The 20,503-nt window shown below is 33.7% G+C and overlaps 2 protein-coding genes across 2 annotated transcripts in view; one reads left to right on the forward strand and one right to left on the reverse strand.

The window, feature by feature from the left end:
• The window catches only part of HELRODRAFT_167270 (hypothetical protein), a gene marked incomplete at both ends in the record, with an annotated part of 3,257 nt that extends 129 nt beyond the window's left edge, over nt 1–3,128 (reverse strand). The window contains 6 exons of the mRNA XM_009012793.1: nt 230–370; nt 430–567; nt 1,321–1,417; nt 1,708–1,925; nt 2,071–2,218; nt 3,114–3,128. Of these exons, the coding sequence (XP_009011041.1) occupies nt 230–370; nt 430–567; nt 1,321–1,417; nt 1,708–1,925; nt 2,071–2,218; nt 3,114–3,128 (757 nt within the window). The remainder of the gene's footprint in view (nt 1–229; nt 371–429; nt 568–1,320; nt 1,418–1,707; nt 1,926–2,070; nt 2,219–3,113) is intronic.
• A 9,697-nt stretch (nt 3,129–12,825) lies between these two features.
• Nucleotides 12,826–20,154, forward strand: HELRODRAFT_167271 (hypothetical protein; the record flags this gene model as incomplete). The annotated part of the gene is made up of 11 exons (XM_009012794.1): nt 12,826–13,953; nt 14,817–14,920; nt 15,204–15,285; nt 15,412–15,486; nt 15,769–16,042; nt 16,321–16,544; nt 16,834–17,008; nt 17,150–17,371; nt 17,472–17,741; nt 17,963–18,030; nt 19,150–20,154. The coding sequence occupies 11 exons, from the start codon at nt 12,826–12,828 to the stop codon at nt 20,152–20,154; spliced, it is 3,627 nt and encodes a 1,208-aa protein (XP_009011042.1).
• Nucleotides 20,155–20,503: the final 349 nt, after the last annotated feature.

Below are 20,503 nucleotides of genomic sequence, written 5' to 3' on the forward strand. Positions count from 1 at the left end.
TATATATAAATATATATATAACAATATATATATATATATATATATATAACACAAATTAATCATTAAATCACATACACAAACACACAGGCATGCACCTACAAGCACACACACAAATTGATTGTTAATTCACACACATACACGCACACGCACACACACGCACGCGCGCGCACACACAAATTAAGCATCAATTCAAAAAGATGGAAGAATTACAAAAAAGAACATACACCACCTTCGATCGTTCTCTTAATCCTGTTCCTATTGCAGAGATGTGACAGACAGGCTACCATGCAAGAGAATAATAGTAGCATCGCTATGATGGCCGATACGATAGCCACTACGCTGGCGAAATAATCGACGGCTGACGTCATAACTGTGTGCGTGCGTGTGTGTGTGTGTGCGTGTGTGGTGTGTGTGCGCGTATCTACTAACAAAAGCAATGTGTTCCATTGTACAAAGGGTGCCAAATATTCTCACACAGACATTGAGTCAACGGTGGCGTGAGAGGGTCTATTTGGTACCTCTCACATTTCAAATTGTCACCGCAGTCTCCATTGTTCTTCGAGCAATCTAGCGGTTATAAATTAATAAATTTAAGGTTAATTAATTAATTAACTAATTAAGTTCTTATTTAAAATAGGAGATAAAGAATAGGAAGTGTATATATGTGTGTATGAAAAATTCCGGAAGAGAGAGAGAGGGGGGGGGGGGGAGAGAAAAAAGAAAGAGATATATATAAGTTAAAAAGGTGCAAAATCGAACCCCTGATATCGCAGTATTTACCAGCCCAACCACGCGCACATCTATCTAAGATGCATGCATCTTCAAATTCATTCTGACAAAAATGGAATTTTTTGGTACCCTCCATGAAATCTAGTCTAGTCTCAACTTAAATATAATTGAATGAATGAATGAATGATTGATTGATTGATTAATTAATTGATTGATTGATTGATTGATCGATCGATCGATCGATCGATCGATCGATTGATTGATTGATTGATTGATTGATTGATTGATTGATTGATTGATTGATTGATTGATTGATTGATTGATTGATTGATTGATTGATTGATTGATTGATTGATTGATTGATTGATTGATTGATTGATTGATTGATTTTGGTACCCTCCATGAAATCTAGTCTAGTCTCAACTTAAATATAATTGAATGAATGATTGATTGATTGATTGATTGATTAATTGATTGATTGATTGATTGATCGATCGATCGATCGATTGATTGATTCGTTGATTGACAGGTTGGCTGATGGATTGAAATTTTAATTGTTTAATTAAGAGTACCAAAGAAATAAAATCTAACCAGTGTAAACTGTGTAGAAGCGGGAATCGGCCAGGCACATGCTAATAAGAACCATCTTACTTGCATCAACGTCCCTCTCACAATAACATTCGCTTATCTAGAATAGACGAATGAGTGAATGAATGAATGAATGAACAAACGAACGAACGAACGAACGAATGAATGAATGAACGAACGAATGAATGACTGAACGAACGAACGAATGAATGAATGAATGAATGAATGAATGAATGAATGAATGAATGAATGAATGAATGAATGAATAATATCATTCATTGACTCATTCATTTAATTTATATTTATTTGGTTACATACATATACATTTTTGGGGTTTAATTTTATAAAATAAATTGATACCTAAATAAGTTTGTATAAACCGCAAGATACCTTGATTGAAAAATAATAGAAATTATTTAGTCTGCAAAAGTTGAGGCATGCCTCAAACTGTTCTGCCATGGTCAATGTGTTCTTTTTGCTATTCTGGCCGCTATTATTATTATTATTATTGTTGTTGATGTTAGTTGTGTTGATGTTGTTGATGTGTTGTCTATTTATCGTTGGGAAATCCTTAAAACATCCAACTATTGTTGCCTCGGCTAATGTTTCTGTGTAAAAAAGTAAGAGTTAATGCTATTATTGTTGTTGTTGTAAATAATGTTGTTGTCGTTGTTGTCATCAAAATTGTTGTTGTTGATATTTGAATAGCACATAAAGCAAGCAACGCGCGAACGAACGAACGAACGAGCTCACTAGCGTGTACATCGTATGTTCTCTTGAACATTGTCAGACTTTTGTTGCGTTCGCCATCTTTGTTGTTGTTGTTTGGTCGGCAAGATTTATACGATACCATATAATTGATCTTTGATCCGCAAGTGCAACTTCCATTTCCTGTTATGGTCTGTTTTTTTTTTTTTTTGATAGAATTGTTTGTTTATTGATTGAGTCTAGTTAGCGGGTATGTTGAATGCAAGGTTGTTAACTGTACTCATCATTAACAATACCGGCTTTAAAATTTATTACCGATATCAATATCGGTACTCGTTAATGAAAGTTTTGTTCTCAATACTAATACCGATACTTCTGTTTTTTAAATAGTGTTACATGCATTCGGTAATTAATATATAACATGGAAGTGATCTCATGGCGATTAAACGTTTAAATCCTCAAATTTAAAGCAGTTGGAAATGATTATTCATGTCCAGGGCCGAATTTTGAAGTCTGGAGTTTCTAGGGTATCAAAAAACTTTCATAATTAGTATTTGGCCAGTCTGACGAAAGACTGTCGGTGGATTTCTACCAGAGGATGCCGTTCAAACTGTTAAAATTTCATCAGATTCTGTTCAGCGTGTACTGAGTATCAAAAGTTTGTCCGATACCAAAGCCAATACTGAATAAGTATCGAGGATAAATAAATCTAAAAAAAAAGATCGGAAATTCCAACCTAAAAATAGATCGGAAATTCAGACTTAAAGGTAGGTTGGGAATTCAGGCTTAAAAAAGAATATAAATAACATACAAAACGAAAAAATTATAAAAATAACATCGTAAGCCAGGTAGGTACTGTTTGCACAGGTGTTCACACATTCGTTCATAGTTGTTTGTTCACGTCGTTCACCATCTTGCTTCATGTAGAGAAAACATCCAAAACGACTGAAAGACGGATGATCTATTCATTGTTATTGTTTGATGTTTAATGCGTGTGTTGTTTTTTTTTAGTAATACTGTTAAACTTGTCATCTTTGTTTAAATGATTTGCGAGCAATTTAATTCGAACAATGAAATTAATTACTTACTAATCCGTTGGTCATTTTGAAGCTGAACCTCCTGAATTGTGATGATAATTATAAATATTATTTGTTGAATGATGTTGAAACTCCATGATTTAATTAAAAAAAATTTGGTCGGTGGTTTTATTAGTATTGCAACCATTTTTTAATAAAAGCATCATTATTTTATTAGAAAAATGGTTGTTTAAATGATATTACTACATATTTCTGTTTTTTTTTATATGTTGTTAGTTTTATTAAAATGACGTTTTGATAGATATAACATTAGGAATGATCAAAATTTCAATTAAATATGAAAATTTAATTCTGACAAAAATTCTGGACTGAATCATGAAGTTTATTGAATAGAACTAAATGGAACTATTCATGCATTCTAAAAAAAATCCTTTTATCATGTATAAATTGTATAAAATATAAAAACTTCACAAATTTTCACTTCTTTTTATTATATATGTATATTATATGTGTAATTCATAACTCATCCATTTATACAGAAGTACCTTTAAATCTCATGAAATCTTTTGGAACATTTAAATATTAACACCGGTCTTTCCATACATAATTTCATTTTAAATTATGTGCGAAAAGTGCATCGAGCTGTTATATATATATATATTTAAAGAGATTTTTGCATTTTTAATTAGTTACTTTAACAAAATCGGACCTGCAAAGTTTTTGAAATAAAATCTATTTTTATTGTATTTTAATGTTAATTTATAAAATAATTAATCGTTTTTATCTCTAGGATTTAAATTTTTTAATTTATTCACCTCTGCTTAATTAATTTAATATTAATTATTAATTAAATTATTAAACCTTTTAATTTAATTAATTTAAATTTAAAAACTGAAGCTAATTTGTTTTTTTAAATTTAAATGTTGTTTTGTAAAATAAATAAATAAGTGGAAGCACGAGAAAAAAATGCATGAAAAAAAAATTTTTAAATTAATTTTTTTAATTTGCTACTCATTAGCAACCTAAAGAGCCCAAATTTATATATATAATTTATATATATAATATACCAAAAGCTGACATAGTATGGCAACTTTAAGAAAGTAAAAAATTTGATGTACAATGTATGAGTTTACAACTTTACATTGTACATCAATGTAAATTACGTAGGAACATAGTAAGTTAAGTTAAGTTGGTAAGTTTGATTACATGAATTGAAATTAATAAATTAATTAAACACTGACTGGATGTTTTTAACTGTCATTTTGATTATATACACAAGTTTGATTACATGAATTGAAATTAATAAATTAATTAAACACTGACTGGATGTTTTTAACTGTCATTCTGATTATATACACAAGTAGAAATACATGTACACTTTTTGATCTACCACACCACAACATTCATAATGAAATAACTAAAAGCCCAAAATAACTTCAGTAACCTCTTCTCTAGTAAAGAGAAAAAAGAAAGAAAGAGAGAAAAGTGAAGAGATAGAAAAAGCAGAGAGGTATGGATTTTTTTAATTTTTAAAATTCACTAATTTTTAATAATATTTCAAAGTATATTACACTCAACAATTTAACATGTTACTAACTTATATTACCATGAAATACAGTACTATACTTGAAGTAAGTACACCTAGAGTTTTGTAAGTCAATAATTCCCAATGCACTATAACTAAACATTGGTAATAATACAATGCTGATTATGTACTAACTAAACTAACTTTTAGACGGTACTATACCAATGAGATAACACTTGGACTCAATGCTTAAATTTGTATTTTTATACATACATGTATTTATAACCAGGTACAACAATACCATACAATACTTTGGGGTACTGTTTGGGGTTCTTTGTGGATGAAAATAATGATGGTGATGATAATAATGAGAATAAAAAAAGATGATGTAGATGATGATGATGCATAACTACCTATGCTAACATATCAGGTACTATACTGTATATATATAGTATACGTAGATGACGATATTACCAATAGTGTACCATGATGATGATGATGATGATGATGATGATGATGATGATGATGATGATGATGATGATGATGATGATGATGATGATGAGGGTGAGAATGATATCCAACTACACTAACGTATATGGCACTATACAATTCATACCTAGTTGGTGATGCTTAGCTTTATTTTGCTCTTGCTATACATCTGCTGATGTTTATGTGTACTTATATGTGCACTTTCATAGCCAGGCATATATTTTTATTAGCTTTTCTTTCAGAGAGAGACCTGCCTCATATTATTGAGATGCCATTAAATTCTTTTATATGTTATGTTATGTATGTATGTATTGATGTATGGATGGATGGATGGTAGATTGGTTCTTTGCTAGGCAATTTTTTTTCTTTTTAGAGTTTTGTAAAGTGAGTTGGTTGTGTGTATGTGTGTGTGTGTGTGTGTGTGTGTGCGTGTGTGTGTGCGTGTGTGTGTTGTTTAATTTGCTTATTTCTACTCTGTGGTGTGTGTGTGTGTGTGCGCGTGTGTGCTGTTTAATTTGCTTATTTCTACTCTGTGTTGTGTGTGTGTGTGTTTGTCAGTATGTATGTATCATATGTATGTATGTATTTATGTATCCGTTAAGTTTCCATTTTATTTCATCTCACACCTACAAACAGACATTCATTATAAATTCATCATTTTGAGATGTCAGGTGGCAGAGATAAGATAAGAAACAACGCCTTAATGTGTTTTTGTCAATGTTAATGATTGTTTTTTTAACAAGTACCATGTATGTATATATATATACATATATATATACATATATATATATATATATATATATATATACTATACTATACTATACACACATACGTTAATATACACAAACACACATACGTAAATGCACACAAAAAACAAACATACACACGTACATACATACACACATACTTACACACATACATACAAAATACATACGTGCATACATACAAACATACACACACACAGACATATACAAAGATATACAAAAGCCTATTTAAAAATAGGTTTTTTCATGATTTATTAATTACAGTAAATTAGCATTGCAGGGTGCTGATCAGTTAGAAAAATATGTCATCCTCTCCATCTCGTGTGCTGTTTTTGATTTTGTTGTTGTTGCTATTGATGATGATGTTGTTGTTGTTGTTGTTGTTGTTGTTGTTGTTGTTGTTGTTGAGTTAAGATTAGATCATCAACTCGTTACATTAATGTTTAATGTCATGATATTTTAACTGCTCGCTTTTTCATCGGTTCTCTTATTGTTTTCTAAAATCTTCCATCAATTCTCTATGTTACTCGTTGCAGTAATATTAACTACTACTACTGCTACTACTATCACTACTGCTACTACTGCTGCTACTAATAATACTACTGCTGCTGCTACTGCTGTTGTTGCTGTCTGTTGCTACTTTTACTACAACTACTGCTGCTGCAATCGCTACTACTAATGCTACAACTTCTACTACAACTACTACTGCTACTATTACTTCTGATATTATGATAGTAATAACGAAGTAACATCTTTTTACTGCCGAGAGTCTAAGTAAGATGGATAGATCGTAATATAATGAAATGTTATACAATGTAATATCAGCACAGAACGTTGTCCATACGTTCGTCATTCATTCGTTTCTTCATTTATTCATTCATTCGTTTCTTCGTGTATTCATTCATTCGTTCGTTCATTCATTCATTCGTTCGTTCATTCATTCGTTCGTTCATTCATTCACTCACTCACTCACCTCCATTTGTTCATATGACCGACAGTTATCGTTCGTTATCGTCTTAATGTTCGCGTTCTCTCTTCTTAATGTTATGGCGTGGTTATTGTTATTATTTGTTATTATTGTTGTTGTTGTTGTTGTTGTTATTATATGCTTATTATTATTATTGTTGTTATCGTTATTTTTATATTCCCGCATTTTTTATTATGATCAAAGACATATTTCTTCTCTTCATTGCTTCTCACATACATAGTTCAATGTTTCGCACCGGACTGACCTAATTCATTCCTTTTTGCATTCAGTCGCGTAGTCGTTTTTCATTCATTCATTCGTTCGTTCGTTCGTTCATTCATTCGTTCATTCGTTCATTCATTCATCTCCTCATTCGTTCATTCATTTGTTTTATCGCTTATCCACATTTAGTAAAATTTGTTCCAAAGTTTAATTCATTAGTCTGTTTATTTGTTTGTTTGTTCGTTTTGTTTTGTTTGTTCGTTCGTTCATTACTACATTCATTCATTGCTACATATTTTTCTGTTACATGCATACATAAAAACATACATACATACAAACATACATACATACATACACACACACACATACATACATATATACATACATACATACATACATACATACATACATACATACATACATACATACATACATACATACATACATACATACATACATACATACATACATACATACATGTATACATACATACATACATACATATATACATACATACATACACACACACACACACACACACATACATACATACGTCACCTGCCTCATTTCAGTTGCACATCAAATGAATCCTAATTAGTTACTTTTATTACAGCTTTGACGATAGCAACATCAACCACTTATAGCAAAAATAATAATAACAACAATAACAATAATAATTATTATAATTATATTATTATTTTTTATACACGTACATATATATATATATATATATATATATATATATATATATATATATATATATAGTAGACCTCATTTACACTTCGAGAGTCTTTAACAGTTTCCCACTGCTTTCTGTGGAAACATAATTTATTTGTTTAATTAATTATTAAATGAAGTTTTATTTTTTAACGTTTATTAATGAATTTATTCATATTAATAAAATAATAATAATAATAATGATGATAATAATAACAATAGTAATAAATTTTAACCAGATTTCATAGAGCTACGGTAGATGTTATTATTATTAGATAAGTACGACTCAGTCAACAAACAACGTCAACAAACCAGCGACACCAGCCACAACTACAACAACTACAGAAAGATCGACGATGACGTCAACAACATCAACACAACAACAGCAGCAACAACAACAACAATAGCAGCAACAGCAACAACAACAACAACAACATTATTATTATTATTATCATCTTATCAATGACATTTAACAACATTTGAAGAAACAACAAGCTAATGCCAACAACCTACCTATCTGCTGCTTTGTCAAATTCATCGTCATCTTCATCATCGTCGTCGTCCTCATCATCATTTTCTTCTTCGCCATCATCATCATCATAATCGTGATCGTTATCAGTAGCATTGTAATGTAAAAAGAACATTCTGAACATAGAAAGTAAATGACAACCATCCAGTATGACTGTAAATAATGCCAGCAAAAATAAAACTATTAATATCAATAGAATAAATAATAATAATAATAATAATAAAATAATAAAATATAATTATTATTCTTATTATTGCTTATGCTTTGTCTGTTTTATGTTAACTCCGTGTGGATCTGAGGCTAAAAAATTACTTCCATCTAAGGAAATAAGTACGTATGTGTGTACGTGTGTGTGTGTGTTTGTATGTGTACGTGTCCGTGTATGTGTGTATGTATCAAAGTTCGCTGTTTCATTTTTTAATGCATATTACCTATTTATTTATTCATTAGAATTTTGTTTTGGTTTCTATGATCCTGTCCAAGTATAATTTACAACAGCAAAATCATCAACAACAACAACAAAATAACATCAACAACAACAACAAAATAACATCAACAACAACACCAACATCATCAACAACATCAACAACAACATCAACAACAACATCAACAACAACATCAACAACAACATCGACATCAACACTAAAACAACCAAAAACAACACCAACAAAACAACCACATCAACTACATCAACAAAATAACCTCAACAGCAACAACAACAACAACCTCAACAACAACAACAACAACAACAACCTCAACAACAACAACAATCTCAACAACAACAACCTCAACAACAACAACAACAGTCATAACACAGAACAAGGTCCATTACGGATTAGGAGATACCATCCTGTTAACGTGCACAGTTAGAATTCCAACCCCCGCTTCACAATCATCATCATTACCATCATCATCATCACCATCATCATCAGTAACATCATTATCACCATCATCATCATCAACAACATCGTCGTCGTCATCATCTTCTTCCTCTCAACTTCCTTCATTATCCGATATAAAATTAGAGTTCAGCCCAAAGAGCAGAAATGAAAATTCAAACTTAGGGTTTGTTGTTTTTGTTATTTCCGTTTTATGTTGATGTGATGTTGGTGTGTTGTTGATGTGATGTTGGTGTGTTGTTGATGTGATGTTGGTGTGTTGTTGATGTGATGTTGTTGTCTTTGTGGATGTTGTTATCGTTGTTGTTTTTTCATCGTTTTGTTGTTATGGGAGTCGAACGAGCGTGGAGCTACTTACGTGCCATTCCTCACCTAATTTCAATTCGAAACCTCTGCACCTCGTACCATGCTTGTAGTCACGTGCAAACTGCATGCACATTCGTCTGTACTCTCGGGTGAGGCTGCATTCGAACAAGATCAGTTTGCGTCAGATAACATCGCTCTTAATGTCTGAACTAATTGTTTTTGTGTTCTTCTGACACAGTAACAAACATATTTTGTTTCGACAGATGGTTAAATGAAATAGAGAGAGTAGACATGAAGGATTACCAATATCCATCGAATGACTACAACAACAAATCTGACTACAACAACAACTACTACTACTATTACAACAACAAAACTGACAACAACAACAACAACTACTACTACTACAACAACAACAAAACTGACTACAACAACAACAATAACTACAACAACTACAACAATCGTACTAGGAGCAGCAACAACACTAACGTCAACGTAGCCAAAGTTTCATTCATAATTAAGAACGCTTCGGCTGATCACAGAGGAACCTTTAGGTGCCTCATCAGTGATGGAGAGCCGCAAACATTTTACATCAATTCAGTTAGGATTTACGTTATTGGTGAGCTTCTATTATCAGTTTGCATTCATTCATCTATCCATACATTCTATAATCTATTTATCTATCCATCCATTCATCATTCATTCATTCATCAATCCATTCACTCATCAATCCATCTATCCATCCATCTATCATCCATCCATTCATTAATCCATCTGAATAGTCGATCCAATACGTCCAACATTGGTTCATTGCTCGCTCTCTCTCTTCAACAATCCAGCAACAAAAACACCATCATTATCAACAACAACAACAACAACGATGATGACGTCATTTTTGACGTGTGAATGGTTGCCGACGTACGTCAAACAGAAGGAACACTGCTACGATGACATCATACAAGTTCTTCAGGTCTCCAAGCGCAGCAGGAAGAAGATTGTAAATAAGAAAAAGAAGATAAAAAATACTGGTCGCCGTCATTCTGATGATGACGTTGTTGTTAATGACGACGACGATGATAGTCGTTTTCATCATCTTCTTCTTCATCATCAGCAGCAGCAGCAACTACAATTGCAACCGGGTGGCAGGTTTTTAGATGATCAACAACAACGACATCGTAATAACAGGAACAACAACAACAATAATGATGATAATGATTATGAAACTGATAATGTTGATAATGATGGCCAAAAAAGCAATGATGAAGATGGTGATAATGATAATGGTACTAATAAAAATAACGGTGATGATGATGACGATGATGAAGGTCTAGCTGCGTTCTATCGGTTTCTCAAGTACGTTTGATTGTATGTGTGTATTTGATTGTATGATTATTATTATTATTATTATTATTAGATTATTTATATATAAAGCGCCCTTTATTGTTCTAAAAGGCGCTAACAATGTAAAAGTTGATTAAATGCGCTAATGCAAAAGTTGATTAAATGTTTCACTTCAATCAAATCATATCATGAAAAGTTTGTCTGGAGAGATGGTTCTTTAGCTTTCTTTGAAATTCAGTAATTGGCAACCCACGATTTCGCAAGTCAACCGACAAACTGTTCCAAATCTTCGGTCCCATAACAGCGAAATCTCTGCAACCAACAGCAAGCTGAGTTTGTCGAATTGTTAACAAATCTAAATCGTTTGACCGTAACTTCTGACACTGTAACGGTGCATTTCTTGGAACAATTCGATCCATTAAATATTTCGGCGCTAATCCATTAATGCTTTTATACACCAGTAGGGCAATTTTGAAGACAATTCTTTGTTGAACGGGCAACCAATGAAGATTGAAGAGAATAGGAGTAACATGATCAAAATATGAACCACCAGTTAACAACTTGGCAGTCCGATTTTGAATTAGTTGTAACTGTGCAACATACTTTTTGGGTAAACTGTTGCAATAATCGATCCTCGAGTGAATGAACAAGTGAATTCAACATTGCAATGTATGCATATTTAGAGATCCTTTGATGAGTTTCAATTTTCTCAATTGGTAAGTACATTCTTTCAACAACAACTTTATGTGCAATTGCATTGTCATGTTTGTATCCAAAATAAATCCAAGATTTCGTGCTGACGCACAAAATTCGATGACAGATTCCTTTATTCTGATAGTGTTGATACCCTCTATTCACTTGTTGCCATGTATCCACAGGCAAAAACTGGGTCTTGCATTGGTTCAACTTTAATCTGTGCCCCATCATCCAAACATCAATGGCTGATAAACACGATACTAAATCATCGACCACATTACCAAACGACGAGGGAGTGGAGTTGGCTATTATTTGGATGTCGTCAGCAAATGCATGAAACCTGAAATTGTACGACTCAATTATTGTGTAGATATCTGCTGTATAAAGCAAAAAGAGAATGGGACCTAAGACAGAACCCTGTGGTACACCGTATGACAAAGCATCGACAGCTGCCAAATTTGTTTTGAATAAAATTTGTTGAGTACGACCAGCAAGGTACGACACGAACCACTTGTGAACGACTCCCGATAGTCCAAATGTTTGCTTCAGTTTTTTGAGAAGTATTGCATGACCGACGCAATCGAACGCCGAGCTCATGTCCAAGAGAGCAAGCAATGACACATTTTGTTCGTCCATTGATGAATACAACCTTGACGAAACATCAATTAAAGCCGTTTCCGTCGAGTGAAACACACGATAACACGACTGGTGAACCGGCAGAAGATTATGAATTTTAAAATGAGAAGCAAATTGTGATAAAACGATTCTTTCAACCAACTTTGACAAAAACATAAAGTTAGATACAGGTCGGTAGATTTTTAACTCATGTCTATCAAGAGAATTCTTCTTCAAAATCGGTGTAACAACAGCAAATGTTAAACATCATAAGCTAACGAAAGCCAACCACATCAACTTGAGAAATTATGACGAGATTGGCGTGGGTCTTAATGATTGTATGTATGTATGTATGCATCTATGTATGTGTGTGTGTTTGTGTGTGTGTGTATGTGTGTGTTTGCTTGTACGTGTGTGGTTGTTTTTATGCGTGTGTTTGTTTGTATGTGTTTATGTGAAGTTTGCGTGGGTATCTTTTTATTTTTTTCGTGTTCGCATATTTGTGTGTATGTATGTGTGTTTGTATGCGGGTGTATTTGTTTGCATGTATGTGTACGTTTGTGTATTTGTGTGTATGTGTGTGTGTGTTTGTGTGTGTGTGTGGTTTCGCGTATATATATATATATATATATATATATATATATATATATATACGCGTACGATATGCTTATGCAATTGCTTGCAATTGATAACATGTCCTTCAGATTCAACTTGAGAAATTATGACGAGATTGGCGTGGGTCTTAAAAGCGGGAACAGTGGTCCTGATAACGATAGCGTTAACAATAACAATAATAATAGTAGTAGTAGTAGTAGTAGTAGTAGTAGTAGTGGTGGTGGTGGTGATGATGATGATGACGTCGGTTACGTTCATGAAGATAATGTTAAACATCATAAGCTAACGAAAGCCAACCACATCAACTTTTACGAGATTTTGAAAAGTGAAATAAATAACGAGATCAACAACAACAACAACAACAACAATAATAATAATAATAGCAACAACATTAACAACAATAATAATAACAACACTAACAATAACAATAGCAACAACAGTAACAATAATATTAACAACTTTCCGAAAAATTCTAAACTCGATAAGGCCATGCGCAGAGTGAAACTTCGCACGAATAGTTCTAACGTTATCAGAAATAACAACAGGAGGAACAAATTTTACAACAAATATAATGACAACAATAACACTAACAACAAAAGTTACAAACTTAAAAATAGCAATCGAAACAACGACAAAATCAACGTCTTAAACAAACGCAGTATCAGCAACAACATTGTCAGGAACAACTACAACCTTAATAACAATAACAACAACAAAAACAACAATAATATTTATATTAATAACAATATTAACAATAATAATAGCATCAATAACATCAACAACAACAACAGCACTAGCGACGATATTAACACCACTACCAAAGCAAACATCACCATGATCAATGACTACAGCGACTACAACGACAAAAAGAAAACAAACAACATTACTGCTGTCACAAACAACAACAACAACTATAATAATAATAAAAACAACAATAATAAAAACAACAACACCAACAATAAAAACAACAACAACGTCAATAGTAAAACTCACAAAAAATATTTTTATTATCAATGGGAGACTACGGGCAAGCCAGCAAAAAATGTCAACCTATCTCACGCTACAATATTTAATGCTGTCGAAAAAATATTTAATAACAACAACAACAACAATAATAATAATAACAACAATGATAATAATAACAACAAAAATAATAATAATAATGACTTTGATGATGATATCTTGACCTTTGAATTTTGCGCCAAGGTTTACGCTCACTCGGTTTCGTTCAATATGACCGTTTGGTCACCTCTGTTATGCTTCAATATTCTGGACATTGGTCAGTTTCGATGTTGTTATAATGGTGCTTGTGTTGATTGATTGGTTGCTTGGCTGATTGATTGATTGGTTGCTTGGCTGACTGAATGATCGATTGATTGGCTATGGCTACCTGGTTGGTTGGTTGGTTGGCTGGTTGGTCCGTTGATTGGTCCGTTGATCGATGGATGTATTGTTAGGCCTATTTATGAAGTAATACGTCTTTACTTTTAATCGTTCAATAAATGTTCCAACTAACAAACTTATTAATTATTACAATTAATCACTTAATTCAGTTAAATTGGACAAAGTCACCACCAACATCAGCTATATTAACTCTTCCACAATTCTCTCCTGGCAAGATTCATCCTCATCATCATCGTCATCATCTTCATCATCATCGTCGTTGTCACCATCGTTTTCATCATCCTCCTCATCATCATCATCGTCGTCACCATCATCGTCATCGTCGTCGTCATCACCTTCTTCGATGTTGAGAGAAATAATTGAATCCAGGCTTACCTACTCTGTTACCTACGCCCATGTTACTATCGCTGATAAGATAAACGTAATTATATATTTTTTTATTATATTATGTTTTTATTTCGTATCATATTATTATTATTATTGTTGTTATTATATTTAATGTTTTATTATTGCATTTCATTTATACATTTCATTATCTTGAAATATTTGGATTTTATTTTGAAATTTCCGGCCAATAAAAGAGTTCTCTCTATTATTGTTATTATTATCGTTATTATTATTATTATTGTATTTATTATTATTATTATTTATATTTTTGATTTGAGTTGAACGAGAGTCGAACTATAGTAACGAGAGGAAGGAGGCTGATGTTGCCCCTCTTACCCTATCAGAAGTACCAAATTTGGATTCACTCCTACCTGGATGGCAGGTCACGCAACTACAGATTCGATCATGTCGCATTTATAACTGCCACGGCGCCTTCGACTGGTCAGTTGGTCGGTCGGTTGAGTGATTGATGGATTGCATGGATGAATGATTGGATGATTGATTGGATGATTGATTGATTGGTTGGTTGATTGATTGGATGATTGATTGGTTGATTGATTGATTGGTTGGTTGATTGATTGTTAACTATCTTCAGCTGATTCACTATCATTAGATTGATCAAACCTTCACAAACTTGGCTCGTTAACATACACAGCACCTTGTAGGAACCCAACAACGGTTGAGAATGCTTTCTACATTCTACCCAATCATCTCTTCAACTGCACATACGTCAGAATCTATTTTAAGGTTAGCTAATTAATATTCATAGGGGACGAAAATGGGTGGAGCTTAATACGCTTGATTGACATACACCCATTTGATCAATCTAATGATAGTGATTTTAATGATGAATACTCGATTTAATTTATCCAGCCGATAAATCAGTTGTACTCCTGTTCAAAGTATCAAATCCAGTACAAAGTGCAACAGTACTTTCAGAATGGTGACGTCCGTGATGATGATGACAACCATGATGATGCAGAGTTTTGCAGACGGCTATCATCATCACCACTGGAATCATCGTCATCTTTGTCATCTTATTTGTCATCATCTGCACCGCCACTGCAAACTCCGCCGATATCATTGTCGTCGTCATCATCATCATCACCGTCGTTATCTTCATCATCATCACCGTCGTTATTTCCATCGTCATCATCATCACTATCGCTCTTCAGCAAGATTACGACACGAAGACTGAACTCCAACAATTCACCACGAACCTTGCAACAGGCTGTGCTACTGTTATCATCACCTCAGCCTAGCTCGCCCTCATCATCATCATCATCTTCTTCCCCTTTCTCCTCCTTATCGTCATCAATGACGTCATCGTCATCTTCTTCCTCTTCGCATCGCCACAACAATGCTTACATCGATATACTATTAAACAGAAGTGGAACTGAAACCAACCGGAACAACAATATCGTGATGGCTGCTGTTGTGGCTTTCAGTAATTTGGGAATTTCCAATGATGCTATTTATAACTTCATTAATATTAATTACTCAGGTTGGTGATGATTTTAAAATTTTCGGAATTTTTTTGTTTGAAATAATTTTTCGTTTCATTTTAGCGTTTCACTTTTAAACGTTCTTATGTACGTGAACACACACACATCACACAGACACACAAACACACACACACACACACACACGCATACACCACACACACGTACAGATAAATAAATGTCATCAAGCAAATTATTATTAAACTATTTAATTCACTTTCGTTCTCTGAAAGATTTTAAATCAATCAAAAACTTCTTAGATTTTAAATTATTATATCAGCTGATTTAGATTTCGCCAAAAGACTGTTTATAACTGTTGAAGGAGCCGGAAATGACGTCATTATTAGTTGGTTTATCAACGACAATAACAACAATAAAAATAACAACAACAACAACAACAACAATGAAAATATGAATAATAATGAGGGTAATAGTGATTATGATGATATCGTCGGCTACACCATATTCTACTGTGCTACAGGCAGGAAAACTGGATCGTGTGTTGTTAGTGTTGTTGTTGTTGATGTTGTTATTTTTATTGTGTTGTTGTTGCTGTTACCGTTGTTGTTGTTAGTAATGTTATCGTTGTTGTTGCCGTCATCATCTACAACGTCATCATATGCATCATCATCATCATCATCATATGCATCATCATCATCATCATCATCTTCATCATCATTATATGATATGATACCCTAACCTTCACTACCCACTTCACCATCGTTATTATTACACTAAATGTTTTAATCTTCATCACATCATCGTCGTCATCATTACAACCAATTGAAATTAGGACGATGTTGAGTGGATACAGATGAATGGTGATGGCAGAGGTACCAAAAACGTTACAATTTCATCGCTGCCGTTCAGATTTTATCAATACCAGTTTGGGATTTCTGTAAGACGTGCGGGTGGCAACACTAGTATTGTTTGGGCTGACAAGAATCTCTATTATTTCTCCAATGAAGGTTTATTTTGTTTTGTTGTTGTTAATGGTGGTGATGTTGTTGTTGTTGGTGGTGTTGTTGTTCATCATCGCAACCCACCGTCATCGTTATGACCTCATCGCCACAATTGTCATCATTATTATCACCACTGTTGCCACGCAGCGCCACTTTCACCGACCGATCTGACTGCGAAGGCGACTGCTGGCGACAGTATCTCCCTGTCATGGCAACTGATGCCATCATCGTCCTGGAAGCACAAGTCATGCTTGATCACCGCTTTCAAGATTTGCTACTGTCTGAAAAGCAAAGCTGCTGCTGCCACCGTTGTTGATGTTGCTGTTGCAGCTAGTGGATCGGCTGCTGACGGTAATGATAGGGATGATGGTTTTGATGAGGATGATTAATGATGGATAGATGAATAGTGGATAAATGAATGAAAAAATGAATGAGTGAATGGTTGTAAAAAAAACTTTCACTTTCAAAGATGGAGGAAACTGTTTGGAAACAAGTTCATTGCCATCGCCATCCTCGTCCTTCTCCTACCTCTTCAGCAACCTGACCCCTGACATCGGCCACATTTTCTGGGTCAGATCGAAATGTAGGTCGGGTCATCTTTCTCCGGCAGCCGTATTTAAAAATATGTCAGATCATCCGCCCAGCAAAGCTCAACTTAAGAATCTGTTCGATGATGATGACGATGAAGATGATGACGGTGGTGGGGGTGTTAATTATTTGGATCAGTCATACTCACAATGTTAGCGAGCGTTTGTGCGTGTGAGTTTGTGTGTATGTGTGTTTTTGCGTGTGCGTGTGTTTTGCCTGTACGTGTATGTATGGTTTGTTATACGTTTACTTTAACTTTTATGTACTGTTAAATTAACTGCATGTATTAACTCTCTTTAATTAGTCATTTAATTAAAATTAATTAAAAATCATTTAATTAAAATCAATTAAATAAATTACAATTCTCTGCAGTGTTCATCAATAAGGACATATTCGGCAAGTACAGCAACAGTGGCAGAGTCGTCATCATGGTGGTCATGGTTTTGTTGTTGTTGATGTTGCTGTGTCTGCCAGCTACCGTTTGGTTTTCTATCAGGCGAGTACTGATAGTGATGATTGTGACGACGATGATGGTGGTTGTGATGATGACGATGATGATGATGATGATGAATGAGATGATGGTTGTGATAATGATGTTCATAAATTGTCTTCATCAGTGTGATTCTTGTTGTTGTTGTTTTACAATCATCGTCGTCGTCGTTGTCATAATAATAATAATAATTATAATAATAATTATTATTATTATTACAATCATCATCATCATCACCGTAGAAATTGTAAAAATTGGAGTAGCAAGTTGTCGACGAAAGTTGAGATCATACTACCTGAAATCATTTTTACAGTTAGCTCTTCCGATTATTTTTTTTACGTTTATTTATTTGTTCTCTCATTCATTCATTCATTCATTCATTCATTCATTCATTCATTCATTCGTTCGTTCATTCGTTCATTCATCATTTGTTCATTCCATCATTCATCATTTGTTCATTCAGAAAAGTGTTAAAAACTTATCAGCGCTTTCTCCGCCTACTATTCCTCTTCCTCTTCCTCCTCCTCCTCCTTCATCATCATCAGCATCATCAGCCTCATTTCCGTTTTTGAATAACAACAACAACAAAAACAAAAACAATAATAATAAAAATAGTAATAAAAATAATAATAATAATAATCATGATACAAATGATGATAATAATAATAATAATAACGTTGATAACAACAATAATACAAATTTTCATCATCGTCGTCATCATCGTAACGAATGCACTGATGTAAGTAATGGTGCCAACTTCGGCAAAATCAAACCTCTATCGTCATCATCATCATCGTCGTCGTCGTCATCATCACTTTCTGTTAATCCTTATTGTAAGCTGCTCTCTGTCCTTCAACCACCTCATCATCATCTTCATCATCATCATCATAATCGTCGTTATCGTCATGGTGATGATGACGACGACGACGATGATGATGGTATTGTTGATGATGATGATGGTGGTGGTGATGCTAGCGATGGAGATGTTGTTGTTGGTGATGAAATTGATAGAAAGCAACATGGTGCCGGTGATGCTTATGTTCGGAATGATAATTTGCATTTGTTGAAGTGGAATTTTAAGAGTGATGACATCAACTTAAATGTGTTTGAGGCTCCTAGAAACAACAATAACATCAACAACAACCACAACAACAACAATAACATCAACAACAACAACAACGGCATCAACAACATTAACATTATCAGTGATGTTACCAACACATTTGACATCCTCAACAAGCTTAATATCAACAAAAACAGTGTTAACGTCATCAACAACAACATCTTTGGTACAATTAATGCAAGCAACAGCATTAACAACTTCAGCGCTGACAGCAACAACGTCATCAGCAACAGTGGTTGTGCTATCAAAGGCATTGAGTTTAATGCCATCAGCGAAATGAAGGATGACAGCAGTAATAACAACAATTACAATAACAAGAACAACAATAATGTTGACAGTTTTTCTATTTTTAGTAGATTTGACGGGAATGCGAAATGTAAAGAACTTAGTAGGTACGTGAAAGATGACGACGACGACATGAATAACAACAATAAGAGTAACAATATCAACAACAACAACAATAATAATAATAATAATAACAATAATAATAGTAGTATCGATTCTTATTCTCTACTATCTGCAGTTGAAAAACTGTTGAAATCCGCCAAGAAGGGGGGCGAGAACGAAATGAACGGTTATGATAATGATGACTATGGAGGTGCTGATAATGATATCAAGAATGATGACGATGATGATGATGATTGCGATAACGATGACGATGATAGCAAGGACAGTATCGTACTGATGGGAGAGCGTCGTGATAGATTAGATTACAGCACCAACAATGATAAAGGTGATGACGAAAGTGATGTTCTACTGATCAAGACCAACCACAACAACAACAACAATGTCGATGACGTCACTAACAAAACAACAACAAAATCAACAGCAGCAGCAACGACACCAGTGGCAGTAGCAGCAGCAGCTACAACAGCCACAACAACTATGGCGAATGACCCGTATGTACAACACTCTGCTGTCTTCAGCGCTGAAATGCTCATTCGAGATTGATGAAAATGATGAAGATATGAAGATTGTGATGATTACAAAGAGAAACAATGAGAGAGAGAGAGAGAGAGAGAGAGAGAGAGAGAGAGAGAGAGAGAGATTGCTATTATTATGATTATATTTTTCCATTTATATTATATTTGTATATATATATTATAGATATAAGCGTATTTACATTTCCATTTACATAATCTCTTAGGCACAAACGTTAATGATAAACATTTATTATATTTTAAGGCTTTAAGCAATAGTGACATACAGTTCTCACTTTCTCTCTCTCTCTCTCTCTCTCTCTCTCTCTCTCTCTCTCTCTCTCTCTCTCTCTCTCTCTCTCTCTCGCTCTCTCTCTCTC

Source organism: Helobdella robusta, assembly GCF_000326865.2.
Source record: "Helobdella robusta unplaced genomic scaffold HELROscaffold_11, whole genome shotgun sequence".
NCBI lineage: Eukaryota > Metazoa > Annelida > Clitellata > Rhynchobdellida > Glossiphoniidae > Helobdella > Helobdella robusta.